Source organism: Emydura macquarii, unplaced genomic scaffold (genome assembly GCF_026122565.2).
Source record: "Emydura macquarii macquarii isolate MOO-44397 ecotype Brisbane River unplaced genomic scaffold, CSIRO-AGI_Emac_v2 contig_1790, whole genome shotgun sequence".
In the NCBI taxonomy this organism is placed as follows: domain Eukaryota; kingdom Metazoa; phylum Chordata; order Testudines; family Chelidae; genus Emydura; species Emydura macquarii.
The window spans coordinates 23,792,701-23,814,858 of NW_027131927.1; the positions used below are offsets into that span (position 1 = coordinate 23,792,701).

Here is a 22,158-nt window from a genome sequence, read left to right on the forward strand (position 1 = left end):
AAACTAAAGCCTTGCCTACAGTAGCACTTTTGCCAGCAAAACTTAAGTCTCTCAGCAGTGTGAAAAGATGTAAATTTTGCTAGCATAAGTGCTAGTGTGGACTGTGCTTTGTCAGTAGGAGAGCTGTTTTAGCTGTAGTTTGTTTTGTTTAAAGGTTACAAAACTTGGCAAGTGACAACAATTTTGGGTATGTCAATTTTCAGTGTTCAGCACAGATCTTGTTAAAGTGTTTTAAATTGGGCACCCAAAAATTACTGGGCACTTTTTAACATTTAGGCCTTTATTTACACATAATGTAAAAACTATATAATTTGTCTCTTCCCCACATATGAACACATTATAATAAAAAAGAACTGTGCTCTCTTTTTTGCTCAGATTTTCCAAAAATTCTTTCTCACCTTTGATCAGAGACTTGAAATGGAAAATTATTTCTGCCTGAACGTTTTATATGCAACTGAGAATGGGATAGAATGGAAACTAAGTGTTTTTTACAATAGCTATTGCTGGCATTTCTGCTATGATATTTTAAGTCATCCATTTCAAATTATGTCCTGTTCTCCTATATATGCAAAATTATTTAGGTTTTTTTGTTGTAAATGGTGAATTCACTGTTTTTCAAAGATGCTTTATAAATACAACTTTTTCAGTAGTTGCTCAGTCTTTGGAAGCACTCATTGTTTAAAGTTGGAAATATATAAATACAAAGCAAATAGTTTTGTGATGTTAGAGGGGGTGTGTGTGTAGACACACTCTGTTGTGGAAGATGGTAAGGATCTTAAATATGTTTTTGACTGGTGGATTATGTGTGTTAGTTATTGGTTGAAGGGAGTTACAGGTGTAGACTGTTTTTATAATTATTTTAAAACATGTCAAGATGCACTCAGAGCAAAGGGCTGGTGCTACTTTTTATTGAATGAGTATACAAATCAAGGTCACAATCCTGCATTGTGCTGTGTGCAACAATGGGGCCCAAAAGAATATCTGCATTTTCTCTTAATATAAAAGAGAAAATAATGATTTTTTTCTTATTCTGGGATCCCATGTGTGGGCACCTGCAACTTACATTATGTATCAATAATGTCCTACTTGAATGGCAAGAAGATTGTCAAAAAATTGCAGCTGAATTGAGGACAACCCATGTAAAATTGTGGAAGAGTAATAATGGACCTTATTATTTGCAGTAACAAAGTCCGTGATTTTCCATTGTTGGCTGCCCAGGGCTGAGAGCAGGGGCCCAGGGCTGACAGCTGGAACAGAGGGCTGAGAGCCTGCAGCTGAGAGGCCCAGGGCTGGCAGGGCAAGGTGGGGTGGGGTGGGGGAGGGGAGGGGGGCAGCCAGGCAGACTCCTGCTCTTTGCTTCCTGCTCCAGGCTGGGGCTCCCACTGTCAGAATTGTGGTGGAAGGCTGATATTGCAGAATCTGCCATTTCCACAGTATCACAAGTTAAGTGGGGTCTTGTGTATCGAGTTTTTAAATAGGCTTACATGAACAATGTCTCTATTTCTGGACTGGTTATGTTCTTGGTTTAAAAAGCTGACAGTGTGAACAATATCACGTTCACAATGAAAGGCTTTCTTTTGTTACTGGCTTTCAAAAAACTTAAATGGCAATGAGGATTACACACTAAATTCATGCTATACAGTACCTTCTCCTCCTGCTCTTTAGTAAATATTCCTTTGCTCTGCCCTCTTTCTCCTCTTAGCATGAAACTTACTAATTACATCTAGCATGCCAAGCAGCAGGGAACCCTGTGTTTTCGCTGTTATGTGTTTGTACATTGTTAGGGCTCTCTGGCACAGGCCCATTTATGAGCATGCAGGTGGAGTCTCTGGCAGAGAAAACAAGCGTGTATTTCATACGTGATAGGCTAGTGACCCAGGCTTGTTCTCTTCTTATCCAATCCTCCAGTTTTCTTGCCTTGACAGAATAACATGTCCATTTAAGGAGGTGGATTGTACCATGAAAACTTTACTGAAAAGGGGTAGGTCCGGGCTGTTCAGGCATCTGGGACTAGAGCTGGAAAAAAGGCTTTTTTTCTGAATAATAGCAGCAACTTATGCTGATGTGTTTCAGTAATGCTGATGAGCCTTTTATGGAGTGTTAAATTTTTAAACTGGAATTGCTTAATCTGGGGAGCTGAAAATTCAGGAGCTAGTTAAGTTCCCTGCAGATTTGGAATGCATCAAGCCAAAGGAGGCCCTGAATGCCCGGATGTCTATCAAAATTAGTGTAATCCAATACTGAACTAGAGAGACTTAGCTCAGGAAACTGTCTTTGGGAGTAGGGAGTTTAGTGACATTTTAGAGGGGGCAAATTTGCAGGAAACAGGGAGAAAGTATCAGCAAATGGAAAATACATTTTTAGCTGCTGGATAAGGAGGACAGTTCAGGGAAAGGGGCTCATGGACCGAAGACATTTCCCATTATAAACTTCACTATGGCTGCCCAATCAAGGTAAGGAATTAAATTAACTTTTACCACTGTAGAATTTTGTAATGTCTCCCAGTTGTCTTATTTAAATGTGCCCTCTTCTGTTATAGCTTGCTAGTCAGTTTAAAAATCGTATTATGCTTAAATGCATCTGGATGACAGTCCGGCATGATGTGGCTTTTTAAGGTTAAATGCAGTATCTCTCTTTTCAGGATAAACTTGTGACTGGAAAGTTTTATGAAATACAGTGAGTTAATACTCCTTATCAAACTTCTCCTTATCAAAGCAGCAAGTTAATCACTTCCTTCTTTTTAAATTCATTATCTCCTCCTTTGTGCACTTCCTTCTTTTTCTTCTTAAACTACATCCTACCAAATGCAAAAAGGGGTTTTATGGTAGCTTATAATTAGGGTGTTGTAAAAGGTGACTGATTTTTATTTGTATTACAGTTGCACTTGGTTTCTTTTCTTGACTGAAAAATTATCAGTATAAAATGGTAGTCGGTTTTTGTATGTGAATCTGCTGAGTAGGCAAAGGCTGGGAATGTGCTGTGGGGTTTTGAAGGGGAGAGTGTGAAAAAGAATAATTAATTCTAGTTGTTGTCAGTGCGTGCCATTGAAAGAAACCCAAGCAGACCTCCCAGACTTGGTTAGAAACACTTTTTTGAATCAAGTGTGTACTTTGGGAAAGCATCCATTTTACACTTTGTGGTTAGGAAAAAATGATTGCTATTTACAGCAGATTTTCAAGCTCAGTGTTTTGGGTGTTCCTTTTTCTTAACAGGCTGAAATGGTTCCATTAGGAAACCTCACAACTCAGTGTATCTTTTATCTGCCTTCTAGTATTTAGACTGCAGTGATGGGCATATTAGAAATACCTAAGTGATAAACTTACAGTGGAATAGTCCCACACCAGCCATCTCCCTTTGCCCCTCAGAAAAAAATGGTGGTATTTATCTAAACTGAAGTTTGGTATTGACAACATTTCTGACTACTGTACTCTTTCCCCTCCTAAGCCCCCAATTTAAGACCAGGAACTGATGAAATTGTCAAGTTCATGGTGGGTAAAACACTGAAGCTTTGGGAGGTGGGAATGGGTGAATAAGTGCTTTATGAGTAGATGAACTATTTTGCTAACTAAACATCTCTCTCTCTCTCTCTCTCTCTCTCTCTCTAAAGGGGGGTTCTATCCTTCAGAAAGTACATTACTTTGCTAATATAAGGATGCCTTCCTTTCCACTTTTTTTTCCCTCTGTGTGATCACTGACCAATATGATTTACAGGTCTGCATTATTAGTGCATTTCTTTAATGTGCCAATGAGCTGAGAGAGAATCTAGCATAAATCCTAGTGCCTCTAGCTGGCCTTGAAGCGTGGCTTAATTCCAAGTTCAAGAATGTGCTTGAAGTCCCAGCGGTCACACTGTAATTTTCTTGGGTAGCAAGAAATGATATGGGAAATAAATCTGTCTCTAACCCCCGTCCCCCACGGACTGACCAAACAAGGACAGGATTGGTGTTGGTACCAATGATGGACATCTGGTGCCCTATAAGAAAGGCATTGGATTTCTGAAGTTAATGTGCGATGCTGAGGGAACAGGGTTGTGTTAGTACTCAGTTAAGCGGCGAATGCTAGGGAATGTGGTATTATCTTAGGGCTGGGTACTACGAGGTGAGTGAAGTAGGCACTGCCAAGTCAGACTTATTCAAATCTTGCTCATGTGCTGAGCTCTCAGGTGCTGTGCCATAAAGCTATATCAAGCCATTTCAAAACAGTTTATAAGGAGGCAACCTCAATGCACCATGGAGAAAAAAGGTAGAGCCTGATTTTGGCTTGGGTGGGTGTGGGGGCATCATGGTTAGAACCTGATTTTGGACTGGACGTGATATGTCTGTGTTTTGGCAGCAGGAGTTAGGCATGTCATTTTACTTGACAGCATTGCACTTGTGATATTATTTCTGTTTGAGTGATATTGGATAACAGTGATTTTTTTCCTCAGTGCAGACATTTTGTGCTCTCCTGCATGGAAAAGGTGCTTTGTTGTATAGGTATTAACCCAGGAAGGGGGAAAAAAAGTTCTGGAATTGGTGCTGCTGCATTGGGATAAGAGAGAGCTTTGTAACAGACTAGATTTGAGGGAGATGATTGCTGAAAGCTTTCCTGTATTAGCTAGTGTTTAAAGACAGAAGACAGATTATTTTCTAAATAGGAGAGGGAGTTTATATAATCCAAGGCCATGAACTGCTGTTTCATTGGTGTGGAGGAGGTGGCAGTGAACCATAGTCAATATTATTTTAGAATGTATCTATTAACCAAGGGAGCCATTTCAGATTTTGGAGGGTTTCAGGCAACTCTAACCATGATTCCAGGGGCTACCTGGACACCTGAAACCTCTAGTTTTTGCAGATAATAATTTAGAAATTAGCTGACAGGAGCACTGTATTTAATTCCAATATAGAGAAAGAAAATTAAATAAATATGACCCACTCATCTCTAATACTAACATATTCTGACATCTTGTGTCAAATCACTTAAGGGACACTCCTTAGGTTTTAAAATTGTAATGTATATTCTTACTTCGTTACAAACTCTTGAATACAAAATTGAAACAATTGTAAAGAAATCTTGATTACTTTCTATCATTTAGGCTACTCTACTTTTTGCAGTTCACCAGGCTTGGAATAGATCAGCGGTTCTCAACCTTTTTTCCCCGAGTACCACGCGGGTCAGGTACAGTCAGGTCAAGTGGTACTTGACCTGACTGTACCTGACCCGAGTACCACTCGGGGGGAAAAAAAAGGGGGGGGGGGGACTTTCGGCAGCGGCGGGGTTTTGCGGTGGCAGGGTTACATGGGGGGAACAATGCCCTCCGCCGAAACCCTGCCGCCGTTTGCCCCTTTTTGGCGGCAGGGTTTCGGGGGGGGGGGGGGGGACTTTCGGGGGGGGGGGGGTTTCGCGGCGGGTGCAGGGGGGGACTTTCAGCGGCGGATTCGGTGGCGCGGTACGGCTCGCGTACCACCCAGCCTTCTTCGAAGTACCACTGGTGGTACGCGTACCACTGGTTGAGAACCACTGGAATAGATCATTTAACTCTTGGAAACATCCTACTATGGCAAGGCCCTGTGAGTTTGTACTGCACCTGCCTGAGCTTATAGGGGTGTTATCATACTACAAATAATAGACTAGAAACTGACTTTAAACAGGAATGAAACTGACACTTTCAAGTCACTTACAGTATTGCTAGCTCCAAATGTTAAAAAATCATGAGTCAGGCTCACCAAAAATTATAAGATTGGATTAAAAATCATGAGATTACATAAAAACAATAGATTTTGTGTTCTTTTTATTTGCCTTCTGCTTTTTGAGCCTTTAAGGTGTACTGGGGTCACATTTTGACGCTTTCTCCGCAGCCATGGGGGCTAAAAGCTTCCTTTTCATTTAAGAATGAAGATTTAAAATAATCACATGACTCCAGGAGCTGGTGCTTTAAGGAAGATAATAATTAGACTCATGACAAAATCATGAGAGTTGGCAATACTGTTTTTTGCATAAAGGTTAGTTACTTTCCAGAAAACTCTTAAACACAGTGCTACAGTGATTGAGTTGCAGTTCTCACAGGAGAATATTTAAAGTCAAACACCAAGAAAATTCCACATTTTAAAGTTGAGAAAAAAAATTGAGTCTTCTGAGGTATATCAAGGCCACTGCAGATAGGAAAGGAAAAGAAAATAAATGGGCACAGGAGTTCTGGGCAGCTTTTCCTCTTGGGAAAAAAAATGTTGGAGGGTCAAATGTTCCAGTCCTTAATCAGGTGAAATTTCCATTGCCATCAGCGCCTCCACTCACAGATATTAAAATATGATCGATAACTGTACACTTCACACTTAAATATCTCAGCCATCTTATGCAGGGCTACACATTTTATATGCATTGGCTCAGGGACTACATTTTCTGACATAGTCTGAAGAGTGCTAGCACACAGATGGTGCCCAGTGAATAATACAAATCTTGATGATAATCATTGACTTTATGGAATATGTGGATGCAATTTCTGTTCTTTGTTCTGGAATTGGCCTGAACACAGCTGAAATTTGAGGCATAAACACATCTGATACTCATATGAGACTTTCTCGTTCCTTTTCTCAAACTCAGAACAAAAAATCACAAAACAAAATGGTTTTCGGTTAAAATGTAAAATTTCATGGTAGCCATTGCTCTACAACCCAGCTTGGGGTAATACCTACCACCCCGAGGGGTAAAGTGATCTCTCATCTGACTCTTTTTCAGCTTTCACCTGTGGATTCCTTCTGTGGCCTCAGGTCAGTGCTTTAGAGACACAGTTTCAAAGGTTTTTAGGCACCTAGTGGCGTTTACAAAGCACATAACCTAAGCACTTTTGAAAATCCCACTAGGTGCCTAAATAGCTTTGAAACTCTGGCCTTTAGTCTTTCTGTGCCTCAGTGCCCCATTTGTACAATGGGGATAACAGCACTGCTCTACCTCACCGAGAAGCTGTGAGGAGAAATAGGTTAGACATTGTGAGGTGCTCAGATACTACAGTGATGGGGCCACATAAGTACCATAGGTAGAGGGGGAAATTACACCACTGCAATCCCTTCCTTTGGCTCATAGGGCTTGGCTGTATTTCTTCTGAGTCCCCTGCCTTCTCTCTTCAACATCCTGTTTTACAGGCTCATCTAAGGACTTCCAGATCCTTAATTTAATCACCAGCCCTTTCTTATCTTAATCACCCTACCTCTGTTTGTAAACAAAATACTGACTCCCTGCCCCAGGGGCACAAGCTGGCAGCAGTCCCTCTCCTCTACAGAACTCACATTCCACACTCAAGTTAAAAGCTCTGCCTGGGGCATGTGCGCGGTGATCAGTCTTCCTGTACAAAAACGGGTGTGGGGGGGGAGGAACCCCTTCACTCCCCCCAAATAGCACCCCTGTCTATTATCCTGGATTTTCTTTTTTTTACCTAGGTCAGAAGATTTCAATGTGGGTGACGACGGTTCAGTGAAGGGCTTGACATCATGGGTGTTTTTTTTAGTTTGTGCTTCAGTAGGTTCCCTGCTTTTCATTATTTCATTTATTGAGTTATTTCATTTTATTAGTGAGCTGTTATTGCCCATCTGTACAAGTCTGTTAAGAAATGAAGTATGTCACATGGCAACATGTACAGCAATCGAGAGATGTCATGTTCGGAAGGATATTTAACAGAGAATTGGACTGGAAACCCAGAATTATAATCCCAGCTGTGCCACTGACTTGTTATGTTGCTCGTTCAGCTTCTGGCTGTTTCTTCATCAGAAACCTCACTGGGGTGTTGGGAGCACTATTACAGTGCTCATCGGTGAAAAGTCAGCATGTTCCCGCAAGGTGCCACAATATTTCCTATTCTAGCTCTTGAGAGGTAAATGTAATATGTTAGATACCTCGGTGGTGTAACTGTTGGGGATGCTGAACTTTTTAATGACGATCACTGTAATCAATCAGTATGTGTATATAGTACTTCAAAGGGGGAAGGGGAATTGCCCACCACTAACTTTCCCTGAAGAACGAGAGTAAACTAAGCTATTAATTTCTGCATAACCAACTTTTTTATTTTTCAAGTTTCGAGCTTAGATTCTTCAATGCCTCTGCTACTCATACTTTTCCTAAGTGGCAGCAGAGTAAAACTGATAAAGACTGGTTGGTTTCATGGCTATTACTCAGAAACCTGTGATTAGGAACAAAATAAATTAGAACCAGGTCACGTTCACGCTTCTGCTTGGTAAAATTTTGATATTCATCAGACACCTACTACCCAGAGACTGATGGTATAGGGATGGTATCCTGGTAAGAATTCCACCACTCTCCCTTTTTCCACCAGCACTGGGACCTGGAGTTGTCACTAGGATGCTGCCTCTTAACCTCCTCATCTCTTATATGGGCTTCTGGCTAGTAGATTTAAGTCCAAATATTCAAAAGTGGCTTCAAATTTTAGGTGCCTCAGTTTTTGGATGTGCAACTTGAAGCATTTTGGGCCTATGTAGGTTTTTTTTTTTTTTTTTTTTTTTGTTTGTTTTTGTTTGAAAGGTGCTCAAGTTCGGAACTTAAAAGTTGAGGCACTCAAAACCAGAGGTTGCTTTTGAAAAACTAGGTCTCATTTCTCAGTCCAGCAGGTGTCCTGTAAATATTTCAAGCCTTGTTTGTACAGCTCTTTGAAGCTATAAATTGCTGTATTAATTCTTTTTGTCATGCGCACCCATATTCCCAAAATATGAAGTTATGAAGAGTGAAACAAATAGTTTGATTCCATAAGTTGTGTGTGTATATTGGGAGGGGGAGGGGGTTTGAACTGCATAATACCTAATGGGTGATGTGGAGTGCCACTGCAAACGAGATCATTATTTGCAAGACAGAAGCTAAGTGTGAAAACTGGTAAAAAGAATTTCTCAGTCTTTGTAAGTACTCATTATGGCATAGTCATAAAAAAGGGGAATCAGGAGGCATGAAATCTGAGCATTCCACATGTCTGTCTTTTCTCTGTATCTCAAGATGTTACTTCTACTGAGTCAGCCAGGCGGGGAACGTTAGCGATGGATACAAGGACCTGGGAATCTCTTTGCTCTTATATCTCCTAAAACCAAGTCAGATCAATCCCACCCTTAAAGGAAATTAAACATGATTATTTCTAATAATTTCAGTTGAAAAACTTTGTTACAAAGTGGCCATATTTTATTTGTATATGGTGTTTGTCTATTCTGAGAATGCTGCTTAGCTGGTTTCTGCTTTTTTTTCCCGTGCATTTTTACAGCCTTCTAAAGGTCAGGTCTGAAACAAGCTTCCATAACTTGCTTGTTACACTAGTCCAGCTGATACAGTCAAGACCAAATGTTGTTAACACTGTGTCCCGATATGATACACTATTTAGTGTAGAAGTTTAGTCAAAATTTTTGACAAAATATTTGAAATTTTCTGTGGGACCAGGTTGATTTAGACTAAATTCCGCCAGGAGCCAAACTGCCTCATTTCCTGCCAGCTTGCTTGTCTGGTTCCTCATATCCCTACTTATTGGGTTACTGGGAAGCCTGGTCCAGGTTCACTGCTTCTCAGCAACCCAGGTTCCCAGGGCTTCTGTATTATAGCACAGTGGTTCTCAATCAAGGGTAAACAAAGGTCTTCCAAGGTACATCAACTCATCTAGATATTTGCCTAGTTTTACAACAGGCTACATAAAAAGAACTAGCAAAGTCTGTACAAACTAAACTTTCATACAGACAATGACTGGTTGGTTTATACTGCTCTATATACTATACACTGAAATGTAAGTACAATATTTATATTTCAGTTGATTTATTTTATAATTATATGGTAAAATGAGAAAGTAAGCAATTTTTCAGTAATAGTGTGACACTTTTTTGTTATTTTTATGTCTGATTTTGTAAGCAAATATTTTTAAGTAAGGTGAACCTTGGGGGGTACTCAAGGTAAATCAGATTCCTGAAAGGGATATAGTAGTCTGGAAAGGTTGAGATCCAGTGTTGTTGTGAACTTTGGACATTTTGGGTTTTTGTTCTAAATCAAAAGGAAACCAAACTTCTAAATCTTAAAATTCTCCAGGAAATGGAATTATAGTTCTTTGCCCAGGTCTAGTGCAGATGGGCTTTTCAAAGATGGTATCTCTTCAGACAGCTTATTTTTTCTGGATCTGGAGGATGTAGTGTGCAATGTAGAGAGGGATGTCTCTCTTGCTGTCCTTATAGGCACAAAACATCTGCCAGGTGAAATGCAAGAAGCAACATGAAGAGTAGGAAGCAAGTTTTTAATGAACAGCAGAAATTCTCCTCATGGTTTTCTCACTGAATCCAGCTATAGTTCAATGGCAGCATGAGGCTTTTGATTACCTTTAAAATATAAGTTAAAAGGAAGCTGAGAGAAGTAGTTCTCTAGAGTGCTGTTAAGAGAGTGCTGATCTATACAGTGGACTACAGAGTGAGGAAAAGTTTCCAATTTCCACAGCATTCTCTGCAACAGGGCATTAAAGGTATAGGATGATAGTCTAATGTTTTTTTTAACACCAAGGTAATGGGGGAGGTCTGCAAAGGTGAGTTTTATGTGTCTGAAGGGTAGGTGGTGGTGGTGATTAAGGAATGATTTTAATGTAAAGATGTCAAACCCTGAAAGCATTTTTGTTTCCGATGTTGGATATGAGAATCCCCAGTTTACTGTGTTCAGGCCCTTCTCTCTAAAACAGAGACCGTCTCCAAGAATGTGGAATTTGGACATGCAGTGCAGCACTGGAGAATAGAAAAGGGGTGGATGTTAAGTGTATGCATTTCATGCCCTGCTAGCTTTCTTCTCTCCACACACTCATACAATCTATCTGTCTGTCTTTCCTTCCACAATTATTTTCACACATGCTCTGGTACTTGCACTTTCCACTTGAAAGTAGGACCATGATATATGCTGACACTGCTCCTTACTTTATGCCCTTTCAGATATTAGTTCAACAAAATGTTGTATATGAAATCATTCTATAGAAAAATCCATTCTGTTCAGGAGTTAACATTTTTTTAAAAAACCTACAAAAATCCATGTGTCTGTGTATTTATATACTGTAGAAAGCCCCCTTTCTGCCATGCTTTTAAATGTGGGCTGATACAGACAGTTAGTTTTCATTCATTAATGACTTAAACATGAGGAAGAAAGAGGGGGTATTCTGCAATGAAGGCTAGAATCGTTGGCTGAATGATGTTGTATGTCCACCCTGAGATAAGATACTAAGGTGGGAGCTGAATTAGGAAGGGCTTTGACAGGAATAAATAGATCCATGGAAGGTGATGCATCCAGTACTAGACTTCAGTCTTGCAAGGATTTACACCCATGCTTAACTTGGAGCATGAGAGTAATGTCATGGAACTCAATGGGGCTACTTGCCTACTCAAGACTAAGCATATGAATAAGTCTCCGCAGGATCAGGACCCTCCATTGATTCTTCCAGTTTTGATGGTTTTGCACAGAGGTAACCATTTCTTTTTTATTCTTCTTGATATAGAGTATTTAATGAGCAACTACCTTGTTACGCCATATAGATAATGAAAAATGTTTTTTGTTTCACTGCCTTATACTGAAGCCCAGTTGCACTTGACTGCTGAACAGCTCTTGGCAGACGAGGCTTGGAGAAGAGTACTGCAGCAGGGATGTGAGGTTAAGGAGGCACTTTGCCAGTCAAGAGGCAGCATTTCAGTGTTAGCTACAATACATCTTTGCAACACCCTTATAATGTGAATTCATTGAGCTAATCATGGTCAAACTGATATCGCTATTAGAGTTCATGTAGGCAGGCTTTTATTATATGTACCATATGGTTCATGCAAGTATGTTTGAGCTCTGGGCTGGTTTGGATGTAGGTAATGTTTAAATACAGTTTTTAGCTTGGTCCTGTTTAGTTGCACTAAGTAAACAGAATCGTTTACTAAAACACAAACATAATGATTAGGTTTATGTTTTTGTTGTTTCTGCACCGTTAAATATCAGGTAATGTGGAAATCATGTCCCTACTTTAATTTTTCCTTGCTCCCGTTAATGTTTAACTTGAGTGACAACAAAACAGTCAGTTCTCAGAACTGTAAATAGTCTGTTTCTGCATTCTGGTGTCATTTTGCTTCTTTTAAAAACACACAACTGGAAGAACTCTTGACTTCTTAAAGCAGAAGCCCTCATTTTAAAAAAATTAATTGTTTTTGGCTTGGAATATTGTATGGAGTGAGAGTAGTAAGCAACAGATGATGTTACACTATGAACAGCTTTCATATTGCAGTTGTGTTAACAGCTGGAGTGTGTTTGCATATTATACATGCATAATTTTAATTAGAAAGTACCTTTTCTCCCCCTAGTTGAGGTGCTCAGGGCACTGCGCTTACAAGTTTGATGACAATTCCTACCATCTCACGTTTTAGTGGTTAAAATACTCTGTGGTAAAAGGATTTTAATGTCAGGATAACACTAGTTTTCTGTTTAGAAATCACTTTTGATATAGCACTGTGCTTGGAATCAGTCTGAAACAATCACTTGTAGTAACTTAAGTTTTTCTGGTATAACTGTATCAAAAGTGTGGAAGAAAATTAAACACCTACCCAACATAGTTATGCTGGCAAAAGCTCTCATGTAGACGCTGTTATGCCGGGAAGAAAGTACTTTTGCCAGTATAGTTTATTTTGTTTGGGGAATTGGATAAATTTATACCTGCAAAAACATTCTCTTGGCTCAATATAAACCGTATCTCCAGTACAAGAGTTTCCATGTAGAGAAGGTCCTGTGTTCTTAATATCACTGGTAGGACTTTTTTGCACAGTCCTCTTTTGAATCTTGATTTGTCCTTAAATTCTCTTTGGACTGGCGCGCATGCACACCCACCCACATCCATCTCCTTGTCTCCTATGTCCAATGACTTTCTGTTCTGTAAGATGGGAGCCATAGTAAACAGATTCTCTGACTGGTGCAGTTTGGAACTGTACCTGCATTTTAACTTACCTTTGAACAAAACACTCAGTTAATATTGTTTTAAACAAACTTCTGTATGAATAAATAACAATACTGAAAATATGGCAGTTCAGCTTGTATATAGCTCACTGCCTTAGTATCTAAGCACTGTGGTGTTGTAGCCACATAGGTTCCAGGGTATTAGGGAGACATGGTGAGTTAATATCTTTTATTGAACCAGCTTCTGTTGGGAAGAGAGAGACAAGCTTTTGAGCTTATGCAGAGCTCTTCTTCAGACCTGTGTAACCTTGAAGCTTGTCTCTCTCACCAGCAGAAGTTGGTCCAATAGAAAACATTACTTCACCCACCTTATGTTAGTGCCTGCAGTTGAGTTTTTAATGAGAGGCTAATAAAGAGTTAATGTCTATTCTAAAGGTTGACTCATTCAAGTATTTAAAGCTAGGTAAAGATATAAAAATGCAAGGTTTTAAACTTTCCTCTTGTCTCACTTTTCTTAGCAAACAGGTCATTGAGAATAAGTTATTGTATCATTAATTGTGTTTTCTTTTTTTACTCGTGTTCCATTTTATGTTAAGCTCATTTCAGCTCCTCTTTTGATTGTCTATACACCCCAAACAAGAAATTTATTGAAGTGTTCTCTCCCTTAAGCCGCTTCCCACAATCCCAGAGTGGCAGACAAGTTATCCCACACCATCCTGCAAATGCAAGCATAGTGCAACACGGTGAGTTGTGGTGCTATGAATCTTGGGATACGCTCTCAGATAGCTGTATTGGTTGTCACGGCCAGAAACAAGAGAGTGCCAGTGTGGACCAGGGTGATGACAGCACAGTATGTGTGGTTGTGCTCTTGTGGATTAGGCAACATGAGTTGACTAACCCATGATTGCTTACCCCATGGTTAGCATTCAGAGAGGAGGCAGCCTTTTAGTTTTAGTGCTTACAGTGCCTTTACCTCTGTCAGGGGAATAAAGCAGGTAGTTGTAGGTAGCATGATTGTATCTGGAAGGATTTTTTTTCCATGCAGATTCTGACTAGCTGAGTGGCTGGCCTGTCACAGATGTTGAGATGACTTTCAGCACTTTAGAAACTGTACTCATTACTCTTATGGTCCAGGAAGGGTACCATACTTAGGTAACAGATGCAGTACCTAAATGAATGTTTGAGAACGACAGGTATTCTCACCAGAATTAATTTGGAACAATGGTTATGATGAGACCGAGTTTTCCTTGTTCTTTTTTGTCTTGTCCTCCTTTTCTTCATATTTCCCCCTAGTTTTCAATGGATCTCCCAGTTGTAGGTGGCATCCAGGATTACAATTTTGCAGGACTGGGCTATACCTAAAGGAACACATCAGTTTAAAAAAAAAATCACATTTTATCGGAAGTTAAAGGTAACCCCAAAGATTACTATAAATTTAAGATAAAATGAAAATTTTTTATATTATTTCCCTCATTTTTCAATTTGTTTGCTTTGTGTGAATTTGAAAGGACTTTTATATCTTGTCTCTTCCCCTATGGTGTTTTCCCTTGTTTGTGGAGGGCTTTCACACAGCAATGAGCAGGAGAAAAATATACAAACATAGATTGTAAAATCACAAAAACTGGCAGGGAGCAGAAGGGCAAATATAGTACTTGAAACTACTTTTTTTTTTTTAATTGATTGACTAGCTTTCAGGATGTCAAAGCTTCAGGAAGGGATCTGTTCTACTCAACAACCCCCATTCTGTACATGTTATACCGCTGAAATTATAACAGTGCCAGTTTGTTTAGCTTTTCAGTTGTTTCTAGGGTATCTGTATCTTGTTAGCGTTCAACTATTTTTATTTCATTTGTATGTGGAGTAAGGAGATTGTGAAAACCCAGATTTTCTGGTGGAGGGTAGTGAAGAAAGTTGTTTCTATTTGTTTGTTTGGGGTTTTATCAATTTTTTTTTTCATTATTTGAACTTTTATATCACTCTGAAGTATTTACATGAACAAAAAATTATATTTAAAGTTTTTGAATACTGGAAACAAGCTGTGATTAAAAACTTTGACTACTCTAAAACGTTAAAAGGGAAGGAATAAGAACCTTGAGGTTCTTACGTCTATTAGGAAACTAAGAAAATTTTATATAACTGTCTAGAAGCCTAGAGGAGAAGTCACTTTTAAAAAAAAAAATTCTAAAGTTTTGTTAGAGAAACACTAATACTCAGTAATAGATATGATGATCAGGGACATGTTTGTTCCATTAAATGTTTCATGAAATTCAGTTGACTCACAAAATGAGGCTTTAAAAATAGACTGATAAACTGCCCAAGACTGCTACAGGCAAAAAAACGTGTAGCAATTTCATATTTTACTATTCAGCCATAATCTTGGTAAAGTAACAAGGTTAATCTAAAAAGCCTCTGTTTGGTAATTTTCGTTTTCTACTTAGTGGTAATGAGAACGGTAGCAGTGAATCTAACTCATTTATGTGAAGCATGCCGATATGTAGGAATAGTTGTGGAACAATTATGCTTACGGAACACAATGAGAGAAGCCAGTGCCAGAGAATTTTGTATCTTATCCCACCAAAAATCTCCTGTGTTTTGAGAGAAAAATGTTGCAGCCAGGGAAGCAACTGGTTAAAATTCCCTGTCTACAAGGGAAATACATTAGAAGCACATTATATTCAAATCACATGAAGCAGGCTAGAAAGATGAAGGAAAGTGAACATGTTAATAACATTACTTCCTATAACACTGATAAAAGTGTTAATTAAGAACAGGTGTTAGGGTGAATTAGTAATATAAATGTTACCTATGAGAAGTCATCATTACGGAAACATTACCTACTCTGAAATCTAGTTGCATATGTGTGTGTGGATTTGTATGTGTGTGCACATACTTACGTGTGTGCAAAACAAATTGTCAGCTCTTAGGCCCTTCTAAGAGGAAATAAGTGTTGGTGTTTAGTGCATTTATAGCCTATTAGGAAACTAGTAGCAACTAGAACTAAAGGAAGGTTACTGGGTTTACGTAAACTCAACAGACCACAAAAAATGAAACCTTCATAGTATGATTATGAATAATAGTACTGTGTATCTTAAGGCTGAAAGAGTCTGTGTGCAATAATGTCAAACTTAAGGGCCTTGATCCTGGAAAGATTTAGGCATGTGTTGAAATTTATCCACTGTAAATAGTCCCATGCACATTCTTAGTCTTTGCTAGATCAGGGACCTAACTTGTAGGTAGCTTGAAAAAGTGTGTGGCAGGAGGTTGGGGTGGGGGGGGGGGGGTGTTTAAAGTCACGCAGTTCCCTATGTCTGCAGAATCAGGATCTCAATGAGTAAAAAAAAAAAAAAAAAAAGGAAGACCAGATTTTGAATTAATGAGCAGAAATGATTAAACTGAAAGTTGGCTCTCAGACTGCCACATCTAATGTTTCCTAAGCATGGGAATCAGTTTGATTCTTCTTAATGAAGTGGAAAGAGTGATTTATTTTCAAGCTAATTAAATAAATTGAATAAAATAACCCACACTAGTTGTTAAATTTCTCTAATTATATCCCTTTTTCATACTCTTTACAGTGATGGGCTTAATTTGTATGTAGAAAATGTATTGCTTTTCTTTTTTCACTGAGAATGGACTGCTACACTTGCCTTGCTGTGCATTTCACAGCCAGAACTTTCTTTCTGTGATTTTAAAATAATTATGCAAGCACTTAATTGGAACTTAATTTGATAACTGGAAAGAACCCTTACACTGTCCACTTTGACAGCCCTCTTCTTTGGATTTTTTTTTAATGTTATGCTGACTATTCTGAGTAACTTGCTAGAGAATTTATGATGATGGATATTTAATTGGCTAGGAGGCTAAATACTGAAACTCTGTCCTGTAATTGTAATGCTTTTAAACCATGAACTATATTAACTTTATAATTCAGGTGAATGTTTAGCCTGTGTTCAGTGCTGTGAATGTAGTGTACATGACTGTTAGTGCCTCAGGCATCTTAGGTCCTGATTCTGGAAGTGATTCTGTACATATGTGGAGCCCTATTAACTTCAAACAGGATCCACAGAGATGCAGGGGTCTTCCTGTGTGGTGCATCAGTCTTGTAGGATCAAGTTCTTAGTATCTTTCACATTTCCATTGTCAACTTCTGTCTTCTGGGGATTTTAGCTAGGCAATAATACTTTTCACTGGGCTAAATTTTTAAAAAAATCATTTAAATTAGAGAGAGAAAAAGCTAGCATCTTGAAAAAAGACACTATTCTTACATTTTTTCCACAGTGTGATTTTTTTTTTATCTGCTATTCTTACAAATGGCACCTAAGGTTACTGTAAATAAAGGGGAATTAGAGAGAAGTATTTTCCCCTGCTATCTGTATTTTATTCCTTTTATTTTATTTCAGTTCTTTGATTTTTGGGCTTTTGACAGCATTTGGATTTAGTCTTTTTCAGGTCTCCCCAAGTCGGTCAGTTTCCAGGTTGTTCAGTCTTGCACTCAGCTACAGGGTAGCTCAAAAGTGTTTAAGATGGGAAATTGGCAGAGATACTCATGGACAGGTATAGTTCCTACTCTGTTTTTTCGTCTTAGGTCTTTGTGCTCTCTGAGGTAAAAAAACGCAGCATTTTAGCAGTGAAGAGAAGCCCATAACTGACTAGATTTCAAGTTGATGGTTTCCCTTTTCTAAAATGGCTTCTTAAAAGCTTGAACTAAAATTTCCTCCCCTCTCTCCTTAGTCTAACAAAGGAGAATATTCGGACTGATGTTGGCACAATAAACTGTATTTACATGATATTTATGGTCTGCCAAGCAAATAATGATTTGTTGAAAAAAAGTCCCTGAACACATATTTGTAAAACAGAATGGCTGCAAAAGAACAGTAGTAGTTAATCTGTTTAGAAAGGCTGGACATACACAAGTCCATGGGGCCAGATGCAGTGCATCCGAGGGTGCTGAGGGAGTTGGCTGATGTGATTTCAGAGCCATTGGCTATTATCTTTGAAAGCTCGTGGCAATTGGGGGAGGTCCCTGATGATTGGAAAAAGGCAAATATAGTGCCCATCTTCAAGAAAGGGAAGAGAAAGGATCCAGAGAACTACAGACTGGTCAGCCTCACCTCAATCCCTGGAAAAATCATGCAGCAGGTCCTCAAGGAATCCATTTTAAGGCACTTGGAAGAGAGGAAGGTGATCAGGAGCAGTCAACATGGATTCACCAAGGGCACGTCATGCCTGACCAACCTGATTGCCTTCTATGAAGATATGACTGACTGGTTCTGTGGATGTGGGGAAAGCGGTGGACGTGATATCTTGACTTTAGCAAAGCTTTTGATACAGTCTCCCACAGTATTCTTATCAACAAGTTAAAGAAGTATGGGTTGGATGAATGGACTATAAAATGGATAGAGAGCTGGCTAGATCATCGGGCTCAACGGGTAGTGATCGATGGCTCCATGTCTAACTGGCAGCCGGTCACAAGCGGAGTGCCCCAGGGGTCAGTCCTGCGGCCAGTTTTGTTCACCATCTTCATTAATGATCTGGAGGATGGGGTAGATTGCACGCTCAGCAAGTTTGCAGATGACACTAAGCTAGGGGGAGTGATAGATACCCTGGAAAGTAGGGATAGGATTCAGAATGACTTAGACAAATTGGAGGATTGGGCCAAAAGAAATCTGATGAGGGTCAACAAGGACAAGTCCTGCACTTAGGACAGAAGAATCCCATGCATAGCTACAGACTGGGGGCTGATGGGCTAGGCAGCAGTTCTGCAGAAAAGGACCTGGGAGTTACAGTGGATAAGAAGCTGGATACGAGTCAGCAGTATGCCCTGGTTGCCAAAAGGGCTAATAGCGTATTGGGCTGCATTAGTAGGAGCATTGCCAGCAGATGGAGGGAAGTGATTATTCTCCTCTATTCGGCATTGGTGAGGCTGTATTTGGAGTATTGTATCCAGTTTTGGGCCCCCCACTACAAAAAGGATGTGGACAAGTTGGAGAGAGTCCAGCGGAGGGCAACAAAAATGATTAGGGGGCTGGAGCACAAGACTTACGAGGAGAGGCTGAGGGAACTAGGCTTGTTTAATCTGCAGAAGAGAAGAATGAGGGGGATTTGATAGCAGCCTTTAACTACCTGAAAGGGGGTTCCAGGGAGGATGGAGCTTGGCTGTTCTCAATAGTAGTAGATGACAGAACAAGGAGCAATGGTCTCAAGTTGCAGTGGGGGAGGTCTAGGTTGCATATTAGGAAAAAATTTTTGACTAGGAGGGTGGTGAAGCACTGGAATGGGTTACATAGGGAGGTGATGGAATTTCCATCCTTAGAGGTTTTTAAGCTGCGACTTGACAAAGCCCTGTCTGGGATGATTTAGCTGAGGTTAGTCCTGCTTTGAGAAGAAGGTTGGACTAGATGACCTCCTGAGGTCCCTTCCAATTCTAATCTTCTATGATTCTATGGAATAAAAATTATTTTGTCACTTTTTTTTCCCCAAAAAATCTTTTCCTTTTTTTTTTTAATCAGTTCTTGACCTGCGTCTCCATCCAAATGAATACTTCCTTTAGTCTATAGATACTTCCTATAGATCTCTCTATAATGTGATGTTGGCTTCCACTAGTTCATATGGGGTAGCTGTCATGCCAGTAAACTCCTTAATGCCATCCTTCATCTTCCAGATCTTCAAGGGCACATACCAATAGATCTGCATTTAGTTACTCCCCCATTCTCATGAGCAGTTTTCAGTTGGCTGCTGCATGATAGAAATTTGTTGTTTATTAAATAGTGTGGTGAGGCCGGGGGTATTCATGGATAGCTACAGAACACACAATGTATCTGTCTCATTTCACTAAGTGCTTTAATGGAAAGGTAAAACCCAATAGAAACATAAAATCTCTTAAACTCTTAATCGCAGTGCTAGTAAATGGATAACTAGTATGTGTACATTGCGTTCTCTTAAACAAACAAGAAAAAAGACTACACCAGTACCTCAAGAATAAAGAACTACAATTACTACCGGTCCTAACACGAGATCAGGCTGTCAAAAGCAAGCCCAGAAGTCTGCTTATACTATAATCTCTCCAAGGTGGGAGCTGTCTGTCACTATGTCTTTGTATAGAATGTTGCACAATGGGGCTCTGATCTCAGGTGAGGCTCCCAAATGCTACTATGATACAAATAATAGTAGAAACATATTTGTAAGGGCATTCCTCTTCTGGAACACTGGTAAAGTATTGCCTATGGGGCAACCTGATTATATACATTAAAAATTGTCAGTTATCATACCAGCTATTGGCAAGAATAGTAATCTCCTGCATCCCAAGAGTTTCAAGCTGGTAAAATGCAGTGTCCCTATGTGCTTTCTCTTTCTACTTCCTGTGGACATATTGCCTTTGCTTTCACATGGGTTATACAAAATACAGAATGTAAAAAATAACACAGGGGTCTATGCAAAGGTATTCCCACTGGGGTTTCCACTTTGCCTTAAGACTTTCAAAGGCACGCTAGCTCTTATTGAGGCAGTAGCTGAAGCAATGTCTCACCCTGTTGAAATCTTAAATAGATTACAAAATCTGAAAAAGTCGGGAATAAGCAAGGTTGCCCAGAATTAGAGTGTGGGCAGAGATCTGATTAATGTCTGTGGCTTTTGGTAGGTGTAATGCACCTTTGTACCCTTAAACAGCCCAGGGCTATCAAAAATCTGTGCCTTAAGCACTTTGCCCAGACAGGTAAATACTTAGGGAACTGCCGTCTTGGTCCCCTTGGGCATGCATGGCAATGGAGTAATAGTCTTCCCCATCCTTCTTTTTCTAAATTTCCCTATTGCATCCTTGTGTTGTTGCTAGAGAACAGACAAGTGAGTTCCACAAGTGGAGATGCCTCATTGTTCAGGCCCTTTTTTTTGTCTTTGGGGCATCACTCACTTCTGAGCACGCCACCATGGAGTGAGGGCCTCAATTTCTGCAGATGTTCTCTTCACTGTGCTATCCAGGGGGATCTCATCTGTTGCTCCAGTACGGGGCCAAGCACCTTGCAGAGGGTGGTGCAATTCCTATGCCCTTCTTTTAACTTGTTTTCCAATGTAAAAGCTACACTGATCAAATATATTCAAAATAGTAGAGAGATGTATTTTATAACATTTTTTGCTACTAATTTCCCTTCCTTTTACAAAGAATGCCCTTTCATAATGCTTGATGTGTGATAGAATGCATAGCCCAACACTAAACTTTAAAAATCTTTTTTTTTTTTTTAAGAACCGTCCTTAAATAAAAATCATAAGCCCCCTCTGGGAGCGCATTAATGGGTTTTGTGTTTCACAATGCACTGGAGGTATGCACCAGAACCTATAGACCATGTCATGGATTATTGCTATAGAATAATCTGAACACTTTCAAAGTGCTCTTGAATCGAGATTATCTGACAATTAGATGTTTCATCATACAAATATCAGACTGTCTCAGTTTTAGAATAGAACTCTAGCACACACATATTTTAGGCCTTTAGTTTACATTGAAATATATTTAATTTGAAGTTCAAGTTATTGCACTGACATTTGAAAACTGGTCTGTGTTCTTTTTCCTAATATCAGAGACTAACACGTTAGTATGAATTTCCCAATACTGGAAGTCATTTGTATGTATTTGGCACAAAAAGCTGACTTCGGTCGAGAAAAGTCCGTAGTGTAGAACAGGCATTAGTTTGGAAAATCAATCTGTCACCCATTACAACTAAGATTTTTGTTTAACATAACCAATTTTTTTAAGTGGTTAATTTATATGTTACAAAGAACATTATGCTTCCTCACCAGAGGAAGGCAGAATTTGGGAAACAGAATTTGAACAAGACTGATACCAGAATACGGTGTGTTTATAATGTGAAATAAAAGGGGAGTGAGTGAATGAGTGAAAGAGAGACTGCGTGCATGGGTGATATGAAAGGGTGTGGGGGAATAGAGGTGTTACCAGAAGGAGGGAGTAAAAGGAGGACAACATGTGGTGTGTGTGAACATAAGATATGACACCTGTGGGCTATGTGACAATCCAGATGACAGGCTTAACAGAGCTCAGAACAGGTCAAGTGGAAACAGATTTCTACAGAAAAACAGTTACGTATTTACTCAGACAGATCTAAGGGGATGTTAATTATCTGGTGAGAGGTATTTGTGGGATAGGAGGAAGAGATTTTTAATGGAAACAAAGAAAACAGCTGCTCAGTAAATATTTTCAGCTTTTGGTTTTATTATCTCAGTATATTTGTTAGAATTCTTTTTTGGTGGAGGAAA

At 39.4% G+C, this 22,158-nt stretch overlaps 1 protein-coding gene across 3 annotated transcripts in view; it reads left to right on the plus strand.

Moving 5' to 3' along the window:
* AFF1 (ALF transcription elongation factor 1) overlaps nt 1-22,158 on the plus strand; it is a 170,510-nt gene that overhangs the window by 34,191 nt on the left and 114,161 nt on the right. The window contains exon 1 of one of the 3 annotated variants that reach the window (XM_067557133.1): nt 1,963-2,453. The exons of the other annotated variants lie outside the window; for them this stretch is intronic. Within the exon in view, the coding sequence (XP_067413234.1) occupies nt 2,437-2,453 (17 nt within the window). The 5' untranslated portion in view covers nt 1,963-2,436. Of the gene's footprint in view, nt 1-1,962; nt 2,454-22,158 lie in introns of those variants that run through there. 3 annotated transcript variants of the gene reach the window in all.